Source organism: Tenrec ecaudatus, chromosome 4 (genome assembly GCF_050624435.1).
Source record: "Tenrec ecaudatus isolate mTenEca1 chromosome 4, mTenEca1.hap1, whole genome shotgun sequence".
Taxonomy (NCBI): Eukaryota; Metazoa; Chordata; class Mammalia; order Afrosoricida; family Tenrecidae; genus Tenrec; species Tenrec ecaudatus.
In genome coordinates, this window is record NC_134533.1 from 108,592,756 (window position 1) to 108,618,712 (window position 25,957).

Consider the following 25,957-nt stretch of genomic DNA (forward strand, 5'->3'; position numbering starts at 1 on the left):
GAGATTCAAGTGCACCCAGAGGAGCCTTAGTAAGAAGACCCGCATCTCTTTCCAAAGGTTCACCACTGATGGCAGCAGAACTAAGAGAGCTGTGTCACACTTGCCCCCAGCAGGACGCACAGTTCAAGGACAGCTGGGCCAGAGACGTTATCTTCCGGCCCTGTGGAGAAGATACTGTTCTGACCACAGTCCTGTAGCCTGAGTCCTGTTGTGATCCCGCATTGTAAATTGTTCCCTCCCTAAGAAAGCGCATAACTGTGACTATTGTCTGTGAGTTCTGTGTGATGGTCGCAACAAATTATCGAACGCAGCTGACAGAGGGGGCGCTGTCAGAGGGGCGGGCAGGTGGCATCAGAACTGGTAGAAAGGTTGAAGGATGGAAGGACTCCGTGGACTGTTGATCTTGGTTCCACTCCCTCCTCGAAAAATTAAAAGAAGTCAGCCACAGCCTCTGTGCCATTTTCACTGCAGATTTTAACCCAGTCAAGCTGGGCCACTGTCTCTCACTGCAGTGGAGAAAGTGCTGACTCATAATGACCCCCCCTGTGGATTTCCAAGACTGTAACTATTGACAGGATCAGAAAGTCCAGTCTTTCTTCCTCAGAGCTGCTGGTGGTTCAAACTGCCTGCCAAGCCCACCCAGGAACCACTACATCACCAGGGCGACAGGCCAACGTCTAGGCGATATCAAAGGGACTTAGAGTGGGTCCTATGTAAATATTTGGGTCAAATGAACAGCTTCTGTAAGCTTTCGTTGATGTTGTAATGTTGAGAATAAATTCTTTCCAGCACACAATTGGTTCTTTGCCCAGCCATCTGCATTCTCCCGCATATACTTGCCTGATTGAACCCTCAGAAAGTTCTTACAGTACCTGTTTGTGCCTCCAAGGGTTAAATGAAACTTTGAGGGACAAAAGGGCTTGCTGGAGGCCAAAGCATCAGTGAAGAAATGCAAGATCTGAGACAGAACATCAGATACCAACTCAATGTTTCTCTTCACTGTAACAGTTAACTGAATGTGCTGATAGTCAGGCTCTCCAGAAAGAAGGTAAGGCGGATGGATGGGAGACATTCTAACCAGGACATAGAGATGGGGCTGTGAAGGAACTTGTCAGATCTTCATTCCACAGAGGAGCAGAGCTTCCCCACGTTCCCTGCACCCCCAGCCTGTTTGTCTAGAAGAGGGTAAGGTTGAGCTGCTAACTGTAAGATCAGCAGTTCAGAACCACTAGCCACTCCAAGCCAGAAAAGCCAGGATTTTTATTCCCGTAAAGAGCTAAAGTCTCAGAAACTCACAATTGCAGTTCAACCCCTTCCTATGAGGGTCACTGGGAGTTGGAATTGACTCAAAGGCAGTGAATTTGGTGCTTGCCTAGGATATGGATGGGGCCCACGGCCTAAGGAGCAGCTCCACTTTCTCCACTGTTGCTTTAGACAATAGGACAGTAGATAAGCAGAAACAAGCTGGGACTCACACCCAGAAATCAGTGAGCAGGTGGGCTTCTGCTAAGCTTCACAACAGCTTGTTGTGGGGGCAAGGCAAGACACCAGATCCCCCTTCTGTCACTAAGCAGTGTTTGGACAGTCTTTGACACTTGATTGTTGGATATCATTGCAAACACTTTGCCGACCAGAGAAAACAAACGCAGAACACCAATAACTATTGTGGGAGTTGGGAGGACACAAACATTGAGGGCGGGCTGCTTGGGAACGCTTTCCTGGCGAAAACGGAGTCATCCTTGCTTAGTGAGCTTATCTCCCCTCTACCAACAGCCCAGGGAGGAACTGCACAACTTTCAGTCCCACCTCCCTGGGAGGGGAAAAATCTATCATTTATTTGCTGCATTCAGAAACATCCTTTGGCTTCCGGTGGAAGCCAAGAGAACCCCAATTTAGCTTAGAACCCCGTCTTTGGACGCTATCCGCAGCTGTGCCGGGTAACTGACTCTTCCTGTGTGCGCACTGCCTGTCCTGTCTGGTTAGGCGGCTGTTGCTCTGGAGCACGTCGCCGGCAGCTCCCACGTTTGGACTGTGCACTGGTCACAGGCAGAGGTTAAGGCGCTGAGTGAACTTGGGTGTGGCGAGACCCGTGGGAGCGGGGAACGCGGGCGAGATGCGGCCCTGTTCCTTGCTGCAGTGCACACTTCACCAGATTTCAAAGAACCCAGACCGATTGCCCCCACCTCGCGCTCTGGGCAACCGCAGGAACTCCCTGGAAAGCTGGCTGGCAGGGGCCGGGGTGGGGGGGGGAGGGGAGGCGGGGGGGCAGGGGGGCGGGGACCTCCGCTGTGCGCCTCCCTTCCCTAGGGCTAGTCCAGTGGTCGGCGCCCTGCGCGCCCTGGGAGGAGGGCCCGCGGACGGACTGGATGGCAGGGCTGCCCTCCCCGCAGTGACGTCCCAGGGGGCGGAGGGTGGAGGACTGGCTCCGCGCCCTCCCCTCCCCGACTCTTCCAGTGCCCAGGCCGTCGGTCCCCTGGAGATGCTGCAGCAGCAGCCGCGAACGCAGTTGGAGCGCTCGCCGCCGCCTGCCGCCCGCCCCGCCGCGGTAGAGCCCAGGTGTCCGAAGGGGCTTCACCGGAGCCGGCCATGCAGCCTGGAGCCCCGCTGCTGGCGGGGCTGACGGCGGTGCTGGCGGCGGTGCTGACGGCGGGGCCGCGGGGCGCGGCGGGCCGCCTGCTGAGCGGTGAGTGCTCACGCCGGGGCCCGGGCGCTGCTCTGGTCCTGGCCCCTGCCGCCCTCTCCAGGGCTTCCGGGGGGGGGGGGGGGGAACAATCGGCCCTCGCCCGAGTTCGGGATTCCCAGGGCTGCCCCGGTTCCCTGAGAGCGACCCCGGGTAAATTTGGGGGCGTCTGGAAACGTAGGATGGCCGCGACAGTTAGGCAGAGTTGGTCCAGTGGCGGTCTCTTGTGAACTCTGCTGGAGAACCCGCGGCAGGGCGGCCTCACCAGCTAGCCCCCACCTCGCGCCCAGTAGAGGGGGTAGCTGGGAGGGGAGCTCCGGGCCTCAGGATCCGCGGTGGGTGCTGGGGGGGTCTGGTGGGTGCGCTACGATCTGGAAGCGCGAGTCCTGGTGGCACCGCGGTCAAAGCGCGCGGCGGAGGTCTGCCGTGAGAATTCGCCCACGGGCGCTTCCGCGGAAAAAAGACTTGGCGGTCTACTTCCATTAAGATTACAGCCTCGGAACCCCTGGGAGGCCGTTAGACTCTGAACTTTCAGGCAGCCACTGGTCGAAATGAACTGCAAGCCTATAGGGTTTTTTTGTTTTGTTTTGGAAAGACGCCTAGTTCGCGGAGACGGCCCCAGCCTGGCTCTGGGTAATGACTCTCTTTGCTTCCTTCCTCTTGTGGCGTACCCTGCAGCCTCGGACTTGGACCTCAGAGAAGGTACAGTGTCCCGACTTCTTGGCTCTCCAGTTGTTATGCCGGAGGCAGCGCAGGCGGGGGGGGGGGGGGGGATGAGTGTCCCTAGTCCTTTCTCAAGCCCCCCACCTCGGGCGCCAGCCCATTGGCTAAGACGGACGGGAAAAAAATAGAAACTTCGTCCACTCTCAGTTACCCCAGCATGCGAAGCTGTGGGTTAACGAAGCGAAGGCTGGTTGCAGGGGTGAGGTGTGTGTGTGTGTGTGTGTGTGTGTGTGTGTGTGGAAGGGGGGGGGGTTGTATTAAGGAAGGTAACTGAATTCAACTGCTTGGGTTCCCACTGCATTAGCTTTGTCCTTTGGTGGGGTTCGGGCGGGGTGGGGGTGTTACAGAAGGCCCGCCCACCCTTCCCTTTCCTGCAAATGAGAGGCCACTTCCTGAAGGCAGGGGACCTGCCAGATGCGCTCTCTAGGGCCTCCTTCCAGCGCTCTCTGGTACCCTAACCCGATTCAGGACGTGGCCTGGCCGCGACCACACTGCAAACAAGATTGAGATATTCAGTTAGTTCTCTCGCACAGTCCAAACGTGGGAGCTGCCGGTCGGTCGGTCCAGCAGCAGCTCAAGTTGTGCTCCGGCCAGGTTGGTGGGGCTCCTCCTTCTGCTCCTTGGCTAGCATCCGCGGCTGCGCTTGCAGCCCCTTTAAGGAACTGCCTCTGGCAGAGATCTCTGTGGTGGGCAGTTTGAAACCACCAGCCGCTCCACAGGAGGAAGACCTCAGAAACTCAACATGGCAGTGAGTGTGTTAAGGAATCACAAGGAGGCCTAGCCGCACAGTGGTTACAGCCGCACTCCTCTGCCAACCGAAAGGGAGCGGGGCTTGGAACCCATCCTCCTGTCCGCCTAGGAAAAAGACGCTGCAATCGGCTTCCGATTCTACTGATTCTACTACCGCATCGCCCAAGTCCAAGTGCACTTGGTGGTTGGGGGCTTAGTTTTGTTTGCTTGTTTATTTTAAGGAATCACTGAGACTCGGCTGGCCCAGTCTCCTCTCCAAGCAGCTCCCAGCTTCAGCCTCTCTGGCTGGTGGTCCCCAGAGAGCCTCTCTCGGGAGAAGGTCCCTCAGATGCAGAAGGAAAGAGAAAAAGATGCCCAGGCGGACCTCTTGTTGCTTATTGGAAGGTCTCTAAGGAATCGATGAGAGGTATCAAAGATGCAACCTCGCCAGAGCTTGCCAGATGCCCTCCGTGTGCTCTGCTCCCATTGAACATTCCTCCTGCCGTGGGCATGGGCATTTGCCCCATATTCTGGAGAGTTTGGGGGATGATGGGTGCCACCTGGCTCCCAGCACAGCTGCACAGTTAGGACGCTGAAAACATTTCAAGAGCCTCCCTCCCCTCAAAAGCAACCACATTTCTTATCCCTTCATTCTGTAGCCCAGTAGTTTACACCGAGCCCACCAGTGGGCTCTCAAATTGCAGGGACTCTTTGACATCTATTTTTCACTTCCATTCACTTGGCTTCATTCGGAAAGAGAGGCTGCCTGTGTCTGTAGGGTAGGAACTGGTGATGGCACCCTGTCCCCAGAGCCCAGCCCAGTGCCAGACACAAGGTGTGCACCCAGTCAGTGTTAACGGAGCGAAAGAATCGTGAGGCTAATTTGTCTGGCGTAGCAAAACTTCACTTACCCAGACACAAGCCAGAGCAGGGGATGCTGGCAGCTGATGTATTACTCACGCCTAGCAGCCCCATCCATCTGCCTGAGACCATCTCCAGCCCTTCAGGCACAGGGCAGTGCAGCCTGCGCTGGGGTGGCAGCAGAGTGAACAGCATGGTTGAGGAACCCCTGGCCTGACTGTGCAAATACGGTAGATCTGAGTTCCAGCCCCAGGCTGCTGATACTTCATTTCTCAGAACTTCGGTTTTCTCATCTGTACAATGAAGCCAAAGCACCTACAAACTAAAACCCATCCAAAGCCACTGCTGCGTAGTCCACTTCTGATTCACAGGGGCCCTCTAGGACCTGGTGGAACTGCCCCATAGGGTTTCCGAGGTTGTACATCGTTCTCTCGTGGGTTTGAACACAGACTTCTTTGGTTAGAAACTGAGCTTTCACTAGGCCACCGGGCTACTTACAACAATGCTGCACTTGGGGGTTATTTTGAAATTAAACAAAATAAAGTATTATGTGGAAACATAAGGCTCCTAGCATTCAAAAATACCCAAACTCACTGTCACGGAGTTAGTTCTGATTCACAGTAACCCTCTAGGAGCAGACATTGCCTCTCAGGAATTCTAAGATGATAATCTTTATGGAAGCCTGAGCAGCTGTTGGGTTCATACCCCCGACCTTTTGGTTAGCATCTGACCACCTAACCACTGCACCAGAGGGCTGCTACCTCTAGCCCGGGGCATGGCATGCAGTGAGAATGCAGGAACCTTAGCTGTTATCTAGGAGTCATCTTGGTACAGTTAAGTGCTGGGGCTGCTACCTGGAAGGTCTGCGGTTCAAACCCACCCAGCTTCACGATGAAAAGGCCTGATGATCCGCTCCCTACGTGGCAGTCCTACCTACTGTGTCACCTGGACTCAGCAGGAGCTGGAACTGATCCCGAGCACTCATCATCACCAACAACAGATGTTATCTTCAAACGAGAGCACAGGGCTGACTCTGAGTATCAGACCACTTCAGACGCTGTTGACTTCTGGCTACACCGGAGACGGGGTGGATTCTCAATCCTGCTACACAGGAGGAAGAAGGTTCCAGGGAAAGGGAGGCCACCTACTCCTGACGCTGCATGGCCTCTCTTGTGAAGGAGCCGCTAGAGAGGCTCACTTTAAGCCGCGCTGTCTTCTGGGACGCCCTAATGGCTTCAAAGACTTAATTGTCTCTCTCTAAGTGAAGTCATGAATCTTCATTTACCTCTCTGCTAAGTAAAGGCTAGTCAGAGATGTCTGCTTAATGGATCTAAACAGTGCGTTGAAGCAAAACATGGAGTCCCTCCACAGTAATGGCATCAGAGTTGAAATCACTCTCCCTCCTTGTTGGAAGGGGTATTAATTCACTATGAGACACCCTAAATGGCATTATAACAATCCACTGAGTAATCAGGATTCCTGCCCCATCATACCAACAAGCATCCCTGCCCTGGTATACTTTGGGGGACAATGAAATAAGTTGAGCTCTTCTTTCTCTAGGGCAGTCGGTCTGCCAGGGAGGGACACGAAGGCCTTGCTATAAAGCCATTTACTCCCATGATGCTTCTCAAAGACTGAGCTTCGAGGAAGCCAGAGCCGCCTGCAGGACAGATGGGGGTCAGCTAGTCAGCATCGAGTCTGAAGATGAACAGAGGCTGATCGAAAAGTTAATCGAGAACCTTCTGGCTTCTGATGGTGATTTCTGGATTGGGCTCAGGAGGCGTGAGGAGATGCGAAGCAACAGCACATCCTGTCAGGAGCTTTATGCCTGGACTGATGGCAGCACATCAAAATTTAGGTAAGTGTGTGAAATCCCCAGCAGCTGACTCCCTTGGCATAACTTGAATAGAAGTTGTAGTCCAACGATGTGAGAGCAGGGATTCGGTACATGCACATCCATGCTCTTAACAGCATCCATCGCAATAGCCTCCAGATGCAAACAATGCAAGTGTTCATCCACAGATTATGGATGGCTAAGCAAAGCCAGAGCAGTCCATTCTCATTATTCAAGGCAGTGTGTTCTATAAAGTCTTCCAGAACACTGCATGAACCTTGCTTAACCTCAGTTGGGAAGTCACAAAAGGCCACTTATGTCCCCCCTCACTGTGTGCATGCCCATGCCCACGGCTGGCTAGCATAGGACCCTGACTATTGATTGTTGTGTTTATAAATGTATTTTAGCAAGTAGGCCAACTCCCAAACATGGAATCCATGAGTAACAAGAATTGACCATATAGATTATACAACAGAATATCATTCAGCAATACAAAGGAACAAAGTCAAATGCAGCATGTGACAGTCTGGGTGGACTAGAGAAACAAATTCATAGACCCTCGCATGTGTGTAAGAGAGAACTTTATATCAAAGAGCAATTGTACATTAAGAAAACATCCCAGCCTGGTCCAGATGAAGTCCATAAGTCCAATATTATCCCACATATCAATACTAGGTCCATAAATTCCAGATCAAGACCATAAATCCAATATTACCCCATATATTGATACCTCATATATCCATAAATTCTTCTTTAGACTCATGTACCCATGCAGTAATGCTGAATTCAGGAAGATCACAGGCCAGTGGGTGGAAAGTCTTGTGGATTCAGTGGTGGTGAAAGCATCTCAGCACTGGCATGGGTCTCCATATGGCTCCTCCAGCACCAAGGCTCTGGCTCTATCTGCAGAGCTCCATGTGGCTTCTCAACAGGAATATCTCGCAGGGAGTGAGTGTGTCTGGCCTCCAGTGAGCTATTTATATCTGTCACACCTCCAAATGAGGTCATCAAGATACGACCTGATTGACAGGCTAGACTCCACCTCTTTGCAGGTTGACAGGAGATGATGTAACTGCCACACTGCACTATTACCATCACCAGTTGCCATCCAGTTGATTCCAACACATGGTGGTCCCCTGTATTGGGGTTACTCTCTTTTTATGACAAAGAGGACCAATAAAACACGAAGATGCCAAAAGATAAAGAAAGCAAAAGGCTGAAAAGACAGTTCACAAAATAGGAAATCAAATTGGCAAATCCTCTTTTTTTTTTTACATTTTATTAGGGGCTCATACAACTCTTATCACAATCCATCCATATACATACATCAATTGTATAAAGCACATCTGTACATTCTTTTCCCTAATCATTTTCTTTTTTTTCCCCTTCTTTTCTTTTTTTACATTTTATATCCGCACATTCCCTGCCCCAATCATTCTCAAAGCATTTGCTCTCCATTTAAGCCCTTTGCATCAGGTCCTCTTTTTTTTCCCCTCCCTCCCCACTGGCAAACCCTCTTATGCAGTGGTTCTCAACCTGTAGGTGAGACACCTTTAGGGGTCGAACGACCCTTTCACAAGGGTTGCCCAATTCATAACAGTAGCAAAATGACAGTGATGAATTAGCAATGAACATAATTTTATGGCTGGGGGTCACCAAACATGAGAAACTATATCAAAGGGTCTTGACATTAGGAAGGTTCAGAACCACTGCTCTTATGGGAAGAAGAAAAAATTAAACTTGCCATCAATCAAAAGAACGCAAATTAAAATAGCAGGGATTTTCCCTTTTACATTGAAGGCAGCATGTCCACATCATTCCATCATGCTCATTTCAAAGCACTACACAAATCAGACGGGTGTCTCCATCCACATTTCTGGAGTAGCTCTTCCTAAATGCGACTGATCTCAGCATCACAACTAATCCTAACTAGCCTCCTTCCTCTACTGTCCCTCAGCTGGTCTCGGTGGCTTAATCTGTGCATGACTCACTTTCCTCTATCAAGCTCATTCCTGATGAGTCTCAGGCCCTGTCATCCATCACCTGTCACTTCTTAGGTTTGAGTGATTGTACTTTTCCATTTGCCCTTACTTTTTTCATTGGGCAAGGGAGCCAACTCATAGCAACCATGTAGGGCAGGGTAAAAATGCCCATATGGCTTCCCAAGACTGTAATTCTTTTTTGGAGTAGACAGTCCCAACTTTCTCCCTCAGAGCAGCTAGTGGTTTCAAACTGCTGACCTTGCAGTTAGCAGTCCAATGCCTAACCACTATGCCACCTGGACTCCTCAAATGAGCACCAAGAGGTATCCAAAAGAGTGCCAAGCATGTTCCCCCTGCCTATAATTTATAGAAGGGAATAGACATAAAGATTGAAATTAATTACCTTCTGCCAAGATAACCATTGCTCCTGCCTGCTGATCCCTGGGCACATGTATCCCAAAGTTCCCAAGTGACAGCTCTAGCTTATGGTTCAATAAAACTCGTTTTGCCATATCCTCTGGCAGAAGCACTACTCCTTTGGGAATCAGGACTTCTAAACCTGCAGAGCGCCCCATTGCAGAGAAAAGCAGCACAAATTGTCAAAAAACATTCACTAATAGTGATGGTTAAGTGGGAGCTCCTCCTGATCCTACTACCTGACCCCTAGGGACATAGAATGATAGAAATGTCATTGATCTGAGAGATACTGCATCCTGCAAAATGCTATTTTTTTCAAAGTATAGTCTCTAAGCTGGTACTTCGTTTAGTGTCTTCCATCATCCCTCGGTCAGGTCATGATGCTACATGACGAGTGGATCTCCTGATCAAGGGCCTATTCCTCCACCTCCTTCGTGGTAAAACAAGTCCCTTGGATGAGATGCTGTTTGAGACTCTGTGCTGTCAGCCCAAGCCTTTGGTTAAGGCCCCGAGGTTAGATGTCTACTTAAATGTGTATCTTTTCCCATCAGAATAAATCACTGTCCATGTCAAGGCAAAAGGAGTTCCCTGTCGTCAACTTGCCACTGGGTGCTGGCTTGACACTATATCAGGGACACAGCACTGGCCTCCATTGCTAACTGATGCCATTGGGCACAGGCATAGCATCCACCTCTGGCCCATGACTGGTTGGCCCATGCATTTATTAGATTCGCACCAGGGTGGCTGATAACAGGTTGGCTGCTGCCAACTGGTTGGTTGTTCAGGTATGGTAGATAGTCTCGGTATGCTTTAACATGTGACAGAAAGATTTCTCTTACTTTATACCTATCCCCTTTTTCTGTTCCTTTCACTCTATCCCAGTAGTTCTCATCAGTGTGTGAGTGTGAGTATGTAAGCACTCAGCTACTAACTCAAAGGTGAGCAGTTCAAGTCCAGCAACCCACTCTGAAGGAGAAAGATGAGGCCATCTCTGTCTGTAAAGATGGACAGCCTCAGAATTCCTAATGGGCAGTTCTCCTAAGTCCTGTCGGGTGGCTCTCAGTCAGAATAGAGTGTTGGGCGGGTTGGGTGGGTTGGGTTGGTTTCCCTCAGAGATGAGGCCAGCAGTTACCATCGCTGCAGCTTGCAGAGACGAGAGGGCAAACTCCGGATGAAATAAACCATGCCCCTTCTCAGGGCAGCTGAGCTCTTAAAAAAGGAAACACAAAATTCAATTAGCAAAAAGCAAAGCAAAAATAAATCAGATCATTCAGCCTGGTCCTGCTAGTTGCTTATTCCCTTAATTACTTTGCAGACATCACCTGGTTATATATTTCTGCTGGCAAAGATGTTGTGGTAAGTGTCAGATGATTGATGGTGACGTCCTTCTTAGAAAGCAGGTGGCTCTACTTATTGGCAGGTCCTCAATTCTTCCTTTACTCTACATCATGTCCAGCAGCAGAACCTGGCCTCCCAGGCTTGCTGGGACCTGGTGGAAGATGAAGGCTCTGGGGTCTTGGGGTGGTGTCCTCCCCTGTTGCCTTCACCGCTGACCCCTTTCCCGTAGGAACTGGTATGTGGATGAGCCGTCCTGCGGGAGTGAAATCTGCGTGGTCATGTACCACCAGCCATCAGCACCTGCCGGCATGGGGGGCCGCTACATGTTTCAGTGGAACGACGACCGATGCAACATGAAGAACAATTTTATTTGCAAATATTCCGACGGTAATGAATCCTCTCCGAGCTATGCAGCTGGCTTCTCAAGCCCTTCTCTCAGTTCATAGGCAGCTCCTAGTGCCAAAAATCCATTTTATGGTCTTTCTGAGAAAGTGTGTTGCCAAGGCTGGCGATGCTCAGCATTTGGAGCTGCCCGTTGCAAAGGGGATGGGGGAGGGGGAGGGGGGCACGTCCTTGGGGCAGAGTGCTCCCGCCAAGGAGAAGGGCTTTGGCTGCTGAGATAAGAACAGGGGGCAGAAAGGCTCTGGTTTGTGCCTGACGTCGCAGAGCTTTGTAGAACGTCCATGCATACGAAGCCTTCTATGGGCACAGTCCCAAACCCCTATTCTTCCTAGGTGGGGGGGGGCGGCTGTAGGAGCTTGAAGTAAAGAGGGAATGGGGAAAGCACATGGCCATTATGCAAGTCTTCTCCTGGCAATATACGATGATTTTCGGGGGCTTGAAGGAAACAAAAGAATGACCCAAGGAGGTGAGGGATAGAATACAGGCAGTTCCTGAATAATGAGCGTCTTCTGTCCCTAAATCTGTCCTAAAGTCAAATTTGTACCTAATTTCAAACAATGCGATACCACGTAGACCTAGCATCAGCGGGTCAAATGTTGCTCTGCATATAGTGTTGTACCTTTCTATAAAGAGCCTCAGAGGCTCGGTGGGTTGAAAAAGTGAAGTGACTCGCTGCCATTGAGTCGCTGCTAACTCAGAGCAGCGCTAAGGGCAGGCTGGAACTGCCCCTGTGAGTTTCTGAGACGGAATCTTTACAGGAGTGGAAGCCTCATCGCTCTCCCACAGGTCAGTTGGTGGTTTCAAACTCTGGACCTTGTGGTTAGCAGCCCAATGCATAACACTACTCCACCAGAACTCCTGGTTCCGCGGGTTAGCGGACTGCTAAATGAAAAGTCAGTACTTAAAACCAGTCAGCCACTCCGTGGGAGAAATATGGAGCTGTCTGCTCCCTTAAAGACTTACAATCTTCGAAACACTACATAAACCATTATCCATCAGAATTGACTTGATGGCAGTGGTTTGGGTTGGATTTAGATAACTCCCAATGCATAAAAAAGAACATGAAAGAAACATCCTGACACACTTAAACATCTTTACTATAATAATACAGTCAGTACAATACGAGAGTGTGTTAATCTAGGTAGACTAGAAAAACAAATCCATGGACACATACATGTGTATAAGAAAGAGACCCCAGCCCATTCCAGAACAAGTCCCTAAGTCCGATATTAGCCCCTATTGCCAATATCAATCTATGAAGTCCTCTTCAGGCTCACCAAACACATGCAATGATGCCGAAGGCAGAAGATCATAGGCCAATTGGTAGAAAGTCTTTGGATCCAGTGGCACTGGAAACATCTCAGCGCTGGCAGGGGTCTCTCCGGCTTCCGAGGTCTGGTTGTGTCCATGTAGCTTGTCTTCTGCAATGTCTCCCAGGGAGTAGCAGAGAGAGGGAGGTGTTTCCCACCTCCAAGGAGGAAGTACCGGATTTCCCAGAATTCTCAGGAGAAGGTCATGCCAACACAGAGGTCTCATTGGCTGTCTCCAGATTGACAGCCTAGACTCCACCCCTACACTCTTAGTCCTCAAACTGACACCAGATTAGGTGAGTACCACGGAGAGTACTACACAAAGGTTGTGGGGAAAGTTCCATTATCTTTCAGTTCCATTTTCCATGAACTTTTTGTAGCTGTTGGAGCAATTGTAAAGAGGAATGGAGTGGGGGAAAGGTAAGAAAACATTAAAATGTCATGCACAGCAGTGCACAGGAGTGCCCGTTTGTTATCAGGAGTGGGTCACCTAATGGACAGGAAAAGCAGGCTTACTTAGGACTCTGTAGTGATCAGTTTCACAGGTTGTTCCTGCGCTGCTTACTTCCCTTTGCTTACTGGGCACTGTGTCCTCTCAGAGATTGTAAATTTGAAAGGGGGCTTTGACTCTGAGGTTGAGAGAAAGGCAAATGCCAGCCATCCCTAGGAGCAGAATCTTTGATGTGGTGAAAAAAATGTGGAAGTATTCACCATCGACTAGTAAGGAAGCATAAGTAGCCCCATGCTTACTTCGCTTACTGGGCAGTCTGACAGTTATAACGAATCATTGTTGTTGCTGTGGTTGTTGTAGTTGTTAGGTGCCAGCAAGTCAGTTCTGACCCACTGTGACCCTATGCACAACAGAACGAGACACTGCATGGTCCTGTGCCATCCTCACAAATGTCCCTGTGCCCGAACCCACTGATGCAGCCACTGGGTCAGCCCATCTCATTGAGGCCGTCCTCTCTTTTGTTGCCCCTCCACTGGACCAAGCATGATGTCCTTCTCCAGGGACTGGCCTGGCCTGACAACATGCCCAAAGCATTCCATCCTTGCCTCTAAGGAACATGTTGGCTATACTTCTTCCAAGACAGACCTGTTTGTCCTTTTAGCAGTCCCTAATTCTTTCAATATTTTCCTCCAGTACCTTTACTCAAAAGCACCGATTCTTCTTCAGTCTTCCTGATTCAATGTCCAGCTTTCATGTGCATATGAAGCCAGTGAAAACACCATGGCTTACCATGGCTTAGGTCAGGGACACCTTTTTCCTCAAAGTATCAGCTTTGCTCTTCAATACTCTAAAGAGGTCATTGTATGTACCTCAAGTGTTTAATATAATAAACTGTAGAGGGACAGAAAGCTTGTACGGGCTGTACATAAGGAGGTAGCTAAGTGGGACCTCAGGAGCTCAGGAACTACCTTGCACAGAGAGCAAGCACTTTAATAAGCACGTAAACTCCCAGAGCGCCCTCTACATATGTCTGGAAAATACACTGGGAACTTGTTTGCTTCCAGATATGTCCAAAGTTTGGGATTGACTACAATCCCATAGTCTCACTCACCTGGGATTTCCCAGCCTCCTCTATCCTAACTGGCTTAGGTCTAAACTTGAAATGATATTTTTAAAATCTATCTCTGTGTTTCTCACCCCGCTGAGGCCCACTGCTTAACTCCAGTGTGCATTCTTTCCTACAAGAATAGAATTACTTGCTATAGTACTTAGTTTGGGACTGTCATTGTAAAATTGTTTGCATCTGACTATGCTTTTGCTGCTAAGAAGCGTGTTTCCACTTAGCTCCTCAGGTGAGTTCCTCTCTCCAGTGATCCGCCCCTCCCATTTTCCTGCGTTGCCTCCAGCAGCCAGACAGAGAGACAGAGAAAGCCCAAAAGCCTGGCCTGGCTTAGAAGGTCACCTTTTCCAGAGCCGTGAAAGCAAGGAACTTTAAGAAAAACTGACTTTCCATCATTACATTTTATGATTATCTTTATGGCTTAAAATTTTGTTCTTTTAGAATTTTTTATATGAAATTTGGGGTTTTGTTTTCATATTCTTTTATTTGGGGCTTTTGTTTGGGTTGGGGGTTTTTTCCCCTGAAACAGCCTTTCCTGCAGCTTTGAGTGTTTATTTATTTAACACTTTCTCTTGTGAATGGGGTGGAAGCCTACGGAGCCCCTTGGTGTTCCCTTCCATACTTCAGACACATATTGTTTGACAGCAGTGATGGCAGCCCAAACAGCATGATGGGCCTCTTCCTGCTTTCTGCCCGGGTCCACCATGCCCATTCATCCTCCGTCCCGACCCTGCCTGCCTTCCCAGCTCTGTGCCTGGGCAGATGCTGCCGTTTTGATCTTGCTGGCTTTATTTGGGGACTTTGAAACTATTCCATTGCTATGTTTGCTTTGTTAACAGCGTTCTGTCCCCTGTGTTCCATAAGAGAATGTGTCCCTTCCTTTAATAGAAATAAAAGGGCATCAGTGTAACTTGTTCTGAGGGGTGGGATTGCATACAGAGACAGATAATGAAACAAGTTAGCAGGTAAAATGATTAACATTTGGAGAACCTAGGCGAGGGATTCATGGAATTTTTTTTTTACAATTTTCACAAGTTTTCATAAATCTTGCAATTATTTATGAAATTATTTCAACTTAGGGACTTACAAAAAGTAACCTCTTCTGGGAAGCCTTTCAGGGGCCCCCAAAACCAGACTGGCAGTAGGGACGGAATAAGAATCATAGCGCCTCACAGGATGTACTTGAACTGCTCCTGTCCTACAGGGCTGGTGTGAAGTCTGCAAGCATACCATGCTTGGCCAATGACTGAGTGTACTGGAAGGCCACCCAGTGCGGTCCCAACAGGCTTGCACACCCTCGTCCCATCACTCCAGAGTGGCAAGGGGCTTGTCGAACAGTGTCTAAAGCAGGGTTTGGCCAAGAGGCCTTGTAGAATGGCCTGCATGCTATTCAAACTGGGACCTCTTTGTTACTTCGTGTGTGTGTGTGTGTGTGTGTGTGTGTGTGTGTGTGTCTGTGTGTGTTGGGGGTGGCGGGAAGTGCTACAAACCCAAGTGCATTTGGTGAGAAATCCTCGAAATCCTCAGCCACAGTGCATCACAGAATCACGCGCAGGGATTGATGGGCATGTTGCCTTCACGCACCATTTACTGCGAGTTTGCACAGAGGATCGGACTCTGGCAAGCCAGCCAAATGAACAGATTGTGTACTCTCACTGAGTATAGTATACAGTAGACCTTGTGGTGAAGCATCACAAAGTTAATATTAATGTTCTCCTGGATTTCCAGACCTTCTGAACAACCTGTAGGGTGTAAGCTCCTTAGGGAGCTGGGACTCTCACTCCTTTGCAGCTGTATCCCCCACTGCCTGTCTCAGAGTTTGTCTCCTTCATATTTGGTTCAAATCCAAGTTCAACTGTGAGATTAATCTCCCTGTACCTCATTGCCCTTGTGTACTTATGTTAAACTAGAAGAACAGCACCTACTTCATAAGATTATCAGGATTAACTGAATTTGGTTTTATAATACACTGAGGACATATAGTGGGTACTATGCAAGTGTTAAAGAGCCCAGGTGACTTGGTGGTTAGGTGCTTGGTTACTAACCTAAAGGTGATCAGTTCGAACCCACTACCAACTCCATGGGCGAAAGATGTGGCATTCTGCTTCTGAAAAAGATTTTCAGCCTTGAAAATCCATTAAAGCAGCTCTACCCTGCCTGCAGGAGCCCTAGTGGTGTAGTGGTTACGTGTTGAGCTGCAGTATGCATGGGAAGCAGTTCAAAACCACCAGCAGCTCCAAGGGAGAAAGACAGGGCTTTCTTGGAAACCCACAGGGTGTCACTATGAGTCAGCATTGACTCAATGGCAGTGAGCTTTTTGTTATTGTTTTGTTGTTGTTTTATTCTGCCCTATAGGTGCACTAGGAGATAGGATCAACGAGAAGGCCATGGTTTTAATGTGATCTAAGTGTTTTGTTTTCAATAAATAAGTGAAAGTGTTTCAGCTTGACATACACACACACACACACACACACACACACACACATACACACACACCTATTGGGTTGCTATGTTAGTCCAGGTAGACTAGAGAAACAAATTCATAGACACTCATATGTGTATAAGAAAGAGCTTTAGATAAAAGAGCAATGGAATATTGAGAAAACATCCCAGCGCAGTCCAGATTAAGTCTTTAAGTCTGATATTAGACCATATGTCCAATGCCAATCTATAAAGTTCTTTTCAGACTCACAAAACCCATGCAATGATACTGAATGCAGGCAGATCACAGGCCAGTGGGTGGAAATTTATGTGGATCCAGTGGCGGCCAAGGCATTTCAGTGCTGGCAGGGTCTCCACGTGGCTCCTCCAGTACCAAACTCTAGCATAGTTCATGTGTCTTGTCAGCAAGCATGTATCCCAGGGAATGTGTGAGTGTCCCACCTCCAGTGAGCTGTTTATTTCCTTAGTGACTCCAAATGAGGTCATCAAGCTGAGACCTGATTGACAGGCTAAACTCCACCCCTTCACTCTTAAGTCTCAAATTGACAACAGATTACTTAACTACCACAGTTGTTATTAGTCAGAATTGACTCAACGGGTGTAGATTTGTTTGTTTGTTTGTTTGTTTGTGGTTGCTTGTGTTGTGGTATCCTTTCTGAATGAGACTTGACATCCTGACTTTAGAACTCTGATTCCTAACATCTTACTCTTAAAGACCCTGTCCCATGGAGCCTGAGCATCTGATCAGCATAAGGGGTTACAACACTCCCAGTCAAGCGCAAAGGCCTTGGATGTAGTTACCCATGCAACCTGACTTTCCTGAGGTCCTGGATCATCAGTCTCTGTGGGCTGGTTCCCTGAGGCCCTCAACCACTGCTTAGAGATCAGTGTGTATTGTTTCCTAAAACCAAACTCACTGCCAGGGAGTGGATGCCAACTCATAGGAACCCTGGAGGGCAGGGTAGACCTGCCCCCTGTGCGTTGCTGGGACTATAACTCTACAGGAGTAGAAAGCCCCATTTTTCTCCCTCAAAGAGGCTGGCGGTTTCAAACTGCTGACCTGTTAGCCCAATGCACAACAACTACGCCACCAGGGCTCCTCTAGTTTCCTAAAGAGTCCCCAATACTAATTGACACGAAATCCAGGATTTGCTTTTAAAAATCCTGCCCAGGAGTGGGCCTATTATTGAAACTCGATTAACTACATGTTGGTAATGGGGTTGAGTTCATGATGGCTACATGGAGATGCATTATACTAATGGTTGTACTCTTGTGTATTTGGAAATTTTTATATTTAAAAGCTTTCAACTGCATTTCAATGGGGGGAAATGCCCAAACACAGCTGGGAGAAAGCTCGTCAGAGCCCGGGACATCACCTGTGGTGTTTGCACAGCCATGCCTTTTGGGACTTACCGGCCCAGCTCCTGGCATCTGCTAATGCTAGACAGAGTGTATGCGCGTGACAGCATGAACAAATGAGTGCTGTGCTCTGGTTGGTTTTACTCAGATGGAATGGACATGTGATAGTCTTCCTGTGTGTCTCTTTCTCTACAGAGAGGCCAACAGCTCCTCCTATGAGGCCAGGAGGTAAGCCTGTTGCTTGAGATTTGGGTTAATTTGGGCTGTTGCCCAGCATGCTAATAAAAGCTGGGCAGTTCACGCCGAGCCACAGACAGCGCACAAGAAAGGCCTGGCTGTCTCCTGCTGACAGCCCTGTGTGCACAGTTCTGCTGTGACACTGAGAGGCCAGCCACGGGTCGGAGTCAACTACGCAGCCACTGGTTTGGGTTCCGATTCTTTCCATAGGCTTAGAAACACGTGCTCTTTAGGCCAGTACTCACCAGGAGTGCCGCCAGTGTTAAGCAGGCCATTTGGACAGGTACACCCGCAGCCAGCAGGGTAATAAAGAGTTCATACGCCTCTATTTCTATAGCATCGTCTGCAGCTGAAGCCATGGCTGCAGATGCAATGTGGGCTGTCACGTGGCATGATTCACAATATGAAATGAATAATTCCATCTAACGAAACAGGAGGTGATCCAGGTGGGATCTTTATGGTCCGAGCAGAGATTCCCTGGCTCTCCCCTTGGCACCTTGACAATGAAACCTCTCGGACAGAAAATTCAACCCATGACGGTCCCTGCCTTTCTTAACTGCATTCGTCAGATGACTGCTGCTCTGGGAGGAGCTCAGGAAATCTCCGGGCCGCGATGCCTGGCTTCAGGGTCCTAATCTATGCCTCTCTCTCTCCAGGCGACAGAGCCGAATCTGCAACCCCTCCACCCGTAATTCCAGAAGACACGCAGAAAGTAGATGCCAAAGAAACATCTATAGCTAATCAAGGTCTGTGTAGAAGTCCCCTGGAACTCATAGATATTGGGGGGCTTCTGATGACGCAATGCCCATGGTGAACAAATATGCTACTTTGTGCTTTCCTGCTGCTACCACAAAACAAGACCAGAGGTGGTATCGATGTCTTTAAAAGTGCTCCAAGTCTTAGATGTCAATCTATAGCTACAATGCAATCCAGATCCAGACCCCGACATCGTTCAAGAAAGAAATGGAACAGCTAATTGCCAACTTCAAATGGAGAGGGAAGAGATCCAGGATAAGCAAAGAACTCCTTTTAAAAAAAGCACAGTAGTAAAAACTGCCAGGAGCTGGTACAATGAGAGATACATGAACCAATGGAACAGAATGGAAAACCCAGGAGTAAATGCATCCACCTACAGGCAACTGGTTTTTGTCAAAGGGCCAAGAACTATCAAATGGAATAGGGACAGCCTCTTCAACAAATGGTGTTGGCAAAATGGACCTCCATCTGTCGAAGAATGAAACATGACCCATGTCTCTCTCCATGCACAAAAACAAACTCAAGATGGACGAAAGACCTCCATGTAAGCCCCAGCGCTGCAAGGATTGGCCATGAGAACCTTGGGACAAACTTAAGGCCCCTAATGCAAGGCATACACCGACTATCCAGTATAATAGTAAAGGAAGCCCACACAGTGGAAGACAAAATAGATGACTGGGACCTACTAAAAAGAAGACACTTGTGCACATTAAAGACTTCATCAAAAGAATAAAATGAGAGCCACAGATGTGTATGCGTGGTGGGGGGACTTTTAGTAATGACACAAGGGACACCAGCCTAATGACCAAAATCTCTAGTACACTACAAGATGCCAATATGAAAAGAACACACGACCCAATTAAAAAGTGAACAAAAGACACGAACAGACAGTTCACCAACAATGACAGTCAAATGGCTAACAGATAGGAGGTGTCATCAGAGAAGAATGCAAATAGAAGGATTTGCATTTGTCCTCAACAAATTAGACTAGACAGGAGGTGAAATACAAATATTGGTATGAAGGCAGAGCCTTCAGAATCATCCAAAGAATGGAGGACAGGGCATGGAGAGGCGGGTTTTAGATACAGAGAAATGAGAGTAGAAAGAACCAGGTCCTGATGCACAGCATCTGTGATCAACAGGCATCTGTGGTACCTATGTGGATCCAATGGACCATGGCAAAATAGGAACCATAGGGGACTGTGGGTTTACAGGTTAATGGAGGAGGACAACTGAGAAACAGTGTGAGGATGGTTACACAATTCAAAGAATATCGCCAGTGACACTGAATTGTACATGTAGACACTTCATAATTGGTGCATGTTTTGCTGTACATATTCTCCACAAACAAAAAAAAGTAATTAACTTTTAAAAAATGAGAGAAAGGAAAAACAGACACCCATGTGGCAAATAGAGGAAATGGACAGAACATTTTAAAAGGCAAATTATAAAATGCAGAATAAGATGATAAACTGGAGTGAGACATCTGGGATTTTTGTTAGACATCTGGCAACTTCTATTTTCTTCCTTTAGTCATTTTGCAGAAAGGAGTAATAATACTTATCCTACATGCCTGAGAACATTACTGGGTCCATAACATGGAATAGAATACTGAGGGTATGATATGTGAAACAGAGTCTTGGTAGGTTAGGCCTTGGGCTGTTAACTGCAGGGTTGGAGGTTCAGACCCATCAGCTGCATTGAGGGGGAAAAAAAGATGAGTTTGTCTGCTCCCGTAACGATTTACAGCCTCATAAAAACCATAAGGAACTATGTCCTCTAGGGTTGCTGTGAGTCAGAATCCACTCTGCCTGTGGGTTTGGTTTGGGATCAAATAGGTGAAAATGTTTTGAACCAAAGACAAAGTGCTAACCCAAAGTGGGCAGCAAGTTTATCACTCACGGTTATAACTGATAGTTAAAGTGCTCCTGGGGGTAGGAGGTATTCCCAGTTGTCAGGTTTGCACAGAAACACGCGGCCTCTAGATGGTTGGGAATCTTGGACCAATGGGAATATGAAGGGCATCTGATCCCGGTCCTTGGTTGTCCTTGAAGCTCCTTGGGGAAGAATTCTCTGATTCTGTTTTCATGGGAGAACATTGGCGATTCAGTGGTAGAATTCTCAACTTTCATGAGGGAGCCTTGTGTGCAACCCCTAGTCATGAGCTTCATGCACAACCACCACCCCGCAACCTCCCCCCCCCCCCGGCCCCGTCTGTCAGTCGAGGTTGGTGTGTTGCTATAGTGCTCAGCAGGTTTCAGCAGAGCTTCCAGACTAAAAAGGACTGGGGAGAAAGGCCAGAGGGTCTATGTACAAAAATTAAGTCCAGAAACGGTCTGATCCACAACACAGAATCCCGGGCTGCATTTCATTTCACTGAGCATCGGTGAGTTTATCATGAGGTAGGCCAACTGAATGGCATCTAACAAGCGTGAAAGGCTCCACAAGAAAGCAGATGTTCAGAGTACTTCATAGTCCCTGCCGAGAACAGGGACTCAGTCTCAGCCCCAAACAGTGAGACGGCTTTACTGTCAACCTTGTTCCTCTTACCAGGCTACCTCTTTCCTGGTAAAAATGCTGGGACTTCTGGTTTGGCTTCCTGTTTTCCCCGGTGGCCACCTCACTTCTGCTTCCCACAGTGTCTGTCCTTACAGACAAGGGCATCAACACAGCCCAGGCAGCCCCTTCTTCCTTCAGGAGGGTAATGACAAGAAAGGAGAGAATCTCTCCATCACCTTCTGAGCTGACCTTTCTACCGTGACTTTCACTGGCCCAGCAAGTGCTCTGAGAAACCACCGCTTTGATTGGACCTTTGGTGTGAAGGCACCTGAATGAGACGAAGACAAGAGCACGACAGAGAGCACTTATCCACAGGCACCCACCAGTCACAGGGATGTGTGCCGACGTGTTGCTTGGAATGAACCCGTGCATGGATGAACTGGAATTCTAGCAATACTTTTTGACTTATACTCGTATGGGTAAAACAACCTTTCCTCATCTTTATATCCTTCCAAGAGTGTGCTCACACAAAGGCATTACTAATGCTGCGGGGGGGTGTTTTTTCTTTTCAGAAGCTGCCTTGAATCTTGCCTACATCCTAATCCCCTGCGTTTCCCTTCTCCTCCTTGTGATCACCGCTGTCCTATGCTGGGTTTGGATCTATAGGCGGAGGTAAGTAAAACCTTCCTCGTGTCAACCTTTGTGTCTTCTGCATCCGGGCTCTCCTGGGGATTTGGATGTTGTCCTTCTCACATCATTAAGAGCCTCGGCACCTCCCAGAGAATCACCGAGTGCTGAGTTGAGACTGAATTTTCTGATCGCCTGCATTTTTGCGCATCGTTATGATTCAGAGAACAATTGATAATGATCTGTCATTGTTTAATTTCTCTCCGTGGGTGTGTGAAAGGCTCTTAATGAGGTGAGAGATGACACTGTGCTCTCCTGCGTGCATGACTCACTCAGAAAACTTTCTGTTGAGTGAGTGAGCCAAGGCAACGAAGGGTGAGTCAAATGGAAAATGACTATCCCGATTCACTTTAGTAAAAATCTGAAACTCAATCACTTAATTCTAAAATGAAATAGACATGCACACAATCCTTTTAATGGACTCTTCTTTCCATAGAATACACGGCGTGGGTTGCTGTAAGCAGCTGCACTACGCAACCTCCTGGTAGGAGCTGGGTCACAAGCTATCATGTTTAGTCAAATCTAAATTGATCAGAGCTAATTTGAGATGTGGCTCCCTTTGATTGCCAATTCAAGGTGACATAAGATTCCATTGTAGAACCAACCTCATTCTATAACAAATTTCATTCTATTTAATAATTAAGGGATGCTTTCAAGAAAGTTGAATATTATGATCATCTTTTACTAGTTCATTTTAGCCTAAAACATAGGATTCTCTTTAAAATATCATGCAACTGATTCCCCGACTGTTTATTCTGCAGTTGGTTCTTGAGTGCTCTCCTTTGCTCCATCGATTTAACTAGCATGTCACCAAAATGCAACAATCGTGACTCAGAAGCCAGGGATCTGCCTATCCCAAGGGTCATTAACCTTTTGGGTGCCATGGACCCCTTTATCAGTCTGGCGAGCTGATGAACCCCTTCCCAGAATGATAGTTTTAAGTGCATCAGATAAATACAGAAGATGACAAAAGAAGCCATTATACTGAAATACTACAGAGCAAATTATTTCCAAAAATTGAATTTGAGATGAAGTCATATATGTACTTCTTTAGTAAAGCCTCTTTATTTAATGGTAAGGAGCCCTAGGCGTGCGGTATGGTTGTTAACCACAAGGTTGGCAGTTCAAACCCACCAGTCATTCATTGGGAGACAGATGAGGCTGTCTACTCCCATAAAGATCGAACTACCAACCCTTGGTTAGTAGCCAGGCACAAACTGTGTCAGCCAGAGATGTTATATTAATTATATGTACTACTAAATAACACACTACCATTGAGCTGATTCAGACTCAAAGTTCAGCATTCCTGGCATACACTCTGGCAGCAGTGAGTGACCCACAGTTGTTTGGGAGGTAACAACAATGCTTCCTTCCCTTCACTCAAAAGCCCTGACCTGTACGCTGAGGCAGGTAGGAAGGGCAGACAAGCACAGGGCCCTGGTCAATCCCTCTTGGCGAAAACCCTCAGTCCCATTTTGCTTTCCCCTAGAACTCAGGAGCAGCCAGGCCCTAGCACCAAGGAGCAGTCCACCATCTGGCCGCCCTCCCACCAAGGAAGCAGCCTGGACCTGGAGGTGTATAACGTCATCAGAAAACAAAGTGAGGCTGACTTAGCGGAGCCCCGGCCAGACCTGAAGAATATTTCCTTCCGAGTGTGTTCAGAAGAAGCCACGCCTGATGACATGTCTTGTGACTATGACAACATAGCTGTGAACCCCTCGGAGAGTGGGTTTGTGACTCTGGCAAGCACAGAGAGTGGATTTGTGACCAATGACATTTACGAGTTCTCCACTGATAGAATGGGACGGAGCAGGGAGTCGGGATGGGTGGAAAATGAAATATATGGGTATTAGAATGCATGAAAGAAAGGAACTTAAACTGACAAGAATGTGAAAAGGGGGTAAAAACAAAGAAGAAGAAGCAAATTTCCCCCCATTTTTTTTTCTTGCAAAGGAGAAGGTCTCTGAAAATGCTTAGCTTGGTGAAATTCGGATGAAATCTTAAGGGTGAGCATGTGACTCCCACTGGTCGCCAGTAGATCCCCAAGTTTTACCTGTAGCCTCTCACCCAGCTGGATCTTATAAGAAAGCACCTTGCTCCGGGGTCTGGCACATAGTAGGTTCTCAATAAATGGTTGTATTGATGGTGTCTGCCTTTGGAGAGACAGTGTCATAATTGGCAGGGACAAGGGCTGTGACATGGAGCTCAGAAGACTCACCTCTGGGTGGTGTTCTCCCTGCTCTGCCCAGCAGCACACATGATCACAGCTGTCCCCGGACTCAGCCATCACACAGCAAAGAGGGGGCTTCCCAGCCAGCAGAAAGTGTGCGGGAAAATGGAACCAAAAGACGGTGGAATTTCTCCATAAGCTCTCTGAAACATATGTGTATCTATTTTGAACTAGATATATAATTTATTTTATTGTTGTTGAGAATATACACAGCAGGGTGAACACACACTGATGGAATGACCTCCACGTGTACAGCTCAGCCACGCTGATTTTCATCCTCCAAGTTGGCAATACAACAGACATCTGTGACAACCCACCCATGGCAGCATCAGGCTTGCCTGCACATCAGCCGTTCTCCTATCTGTTTTGTTTTGCTTTTCAAAGACTATGAGCCAATAAAAAGCAGGAAACAGAATGTTAGTCACTCTCTGTCTGCAGCCTTTCCTCTGCATGTGGCCTTCGGGGAGCTTCCCCCCTTCCTCTGTGCATCCAAATGTCGAAATGGCCAACTCAGAAACGCTTTAGCCACTAAAAATAACGTTTGAGTCTCAGGAAGCGTATAGGCTCATTTTTCCTCCAAACCCTGGTCCGACTGCTGTATGTTTGTCAGTAGCATCAGCCTCCGGTTATAAATAACTGTAATTCTTATCCCTTTGGCTTCAGAGACGTCACAATTTCAAATGCTCCGGGACTCAAATGGGTGAAAGGCTGGGCTTTCTGCTCCCAGAAAAAAACTGCAGTCTTGAAAACTCACAGGGGCAGTTCTACTTGTGCTACGAGTCTGCATGGACTCAACAGCAGTGAGTTTGGTTTGGGTTTTTGTGGGGAGACTCAAATCCAGAGAAAAGTTAGCTTGCCCTAACGATCATTATGGAGCCCTGGGGGGAGTGGGGGGGAGAGGTGGTGGTTATGCACTGGGCTGCGATCATCACGACTGGAAGTTCAAAACCACCAGCAGCTCCACAGGAATAACTCCAGTGAACAGTTACCGTCTCGGAAGCCCACTATGAGCCAGCACACACTCGATGGCAGTGAGAGTAAGCATGAGCCTTAGCCATAGTCTTTCTCTTCATTGTTGGCCATCCTTTACATCACCTAGACCAGTGGTTCTCAACTTTCCTCATGCCGTAACCCTTTCATACACTTCCTCATGTGGTGCTGATTCCCCAACCATAAAGTTACTTTTGTTGCTACTTCATCACTGTAATTTTGCTACTGTTATGAACCGAGTAAACCCCGTGAGAGGGTCGTTGGACCCCCAAAAGGGTCGCAATCCACAGGTTAAGAACCTCTGACCAAGAGCCTTCCTCCATCAGTTCAATAATATTCTTCTAACCTCTCCTCAGCTAGCATCGTCACTGTCCGTAGGGAACCGACTAGTTAACTAATCTGCATCAGATCAATGTTGAACGGAACGGATTATCATCGCTCCCCAATCTCCTTCCCTAGTGGGGTGGAGAACAGTGTAGATTGTGGAGAACATTACTGACAACGACCTCCAGGCAAAAACAGCAAACACATGCTCTGATGGGCTGAGTCATTGCTCCCAAATTCCCTAAGTCTGCATTCTGCTTCAGGCTTCCTGGCTCTCACATTTGTCCTTCTACCCGTCACCTCACCTCGCTCCTCTGGCCCCTCTGATGCTGAAAGCGCCAGTGGGTTAGGGATTCCATCTATATCTTCACCCAAGACAGCACGTTGCCCAGGGTCGGCAGTCAGTACTTGTGGACTGGATGAGCACTCCATCTTTCAGACTGGTGCACCACAGCCTCAAATTCCCAGGTGAAAGTCGATGGCACTACTTTTTCACCCAATGTTCATTCGAAACGATTCCTCCTGTCCAGGAAGAAGAAAGCACAGGGATGAGCCAATAGAAGCAGGTAAATCATGTTAACAACTG

The 25,957-nt window shown here is 48.2% G+C and overlaps 1 protein-coding gene across 4 annotated transcripts; it reads left to right on the forward strand.

Moving 5' to 3' along the window:
• The first annotated feature begins 2,399 nt into the window (after positions 1 to 2,399).
• LAYN (layilin) lies at positions 2,400 to 23,975 on the forward strand. Of its 4 annotated transcripts, XM_075546575.1 has the most exons (8): positions 2,400 to 2,683; positions 3,359 to 3,382; positions 6,554 to 6,851; positions 10,794 to 10,951; positions 17,844 to 17,876; positions 18,542 to 18,631; positions 21,713 to 21,812; positions 23,317 to 23,975. In XM_075546575.1, exons 1-8 carry the CDS (start codon positions 2,587 to 2,589, stop codon positions 23,678 to 23,680), a joined length of 1,164 nt encoding a protein of 387 aa, XP_075402690.1. In that variant the 5' UTR covers positions 2,400 to 2,586; the 3' UTR covers positions 23,681 to 23,975. The 4 variants fall into 4 exon arrangements, with proteins under 4 accessions (XP_075402690.1, XP_075402688.1, XP_075402689.1 ...); XM_075546573.1 differs by lacking the exon at positions 17,844 to 17,876; XM_075546572.1 differs by lacking the exon at positions 3,359 to 3,382 and having other exon boundaries at positions 2,404 to 2,683.
• The last annotated feature ends 1,982 nt before the right edge of the window (positions 23,976 to 25,957 follow it).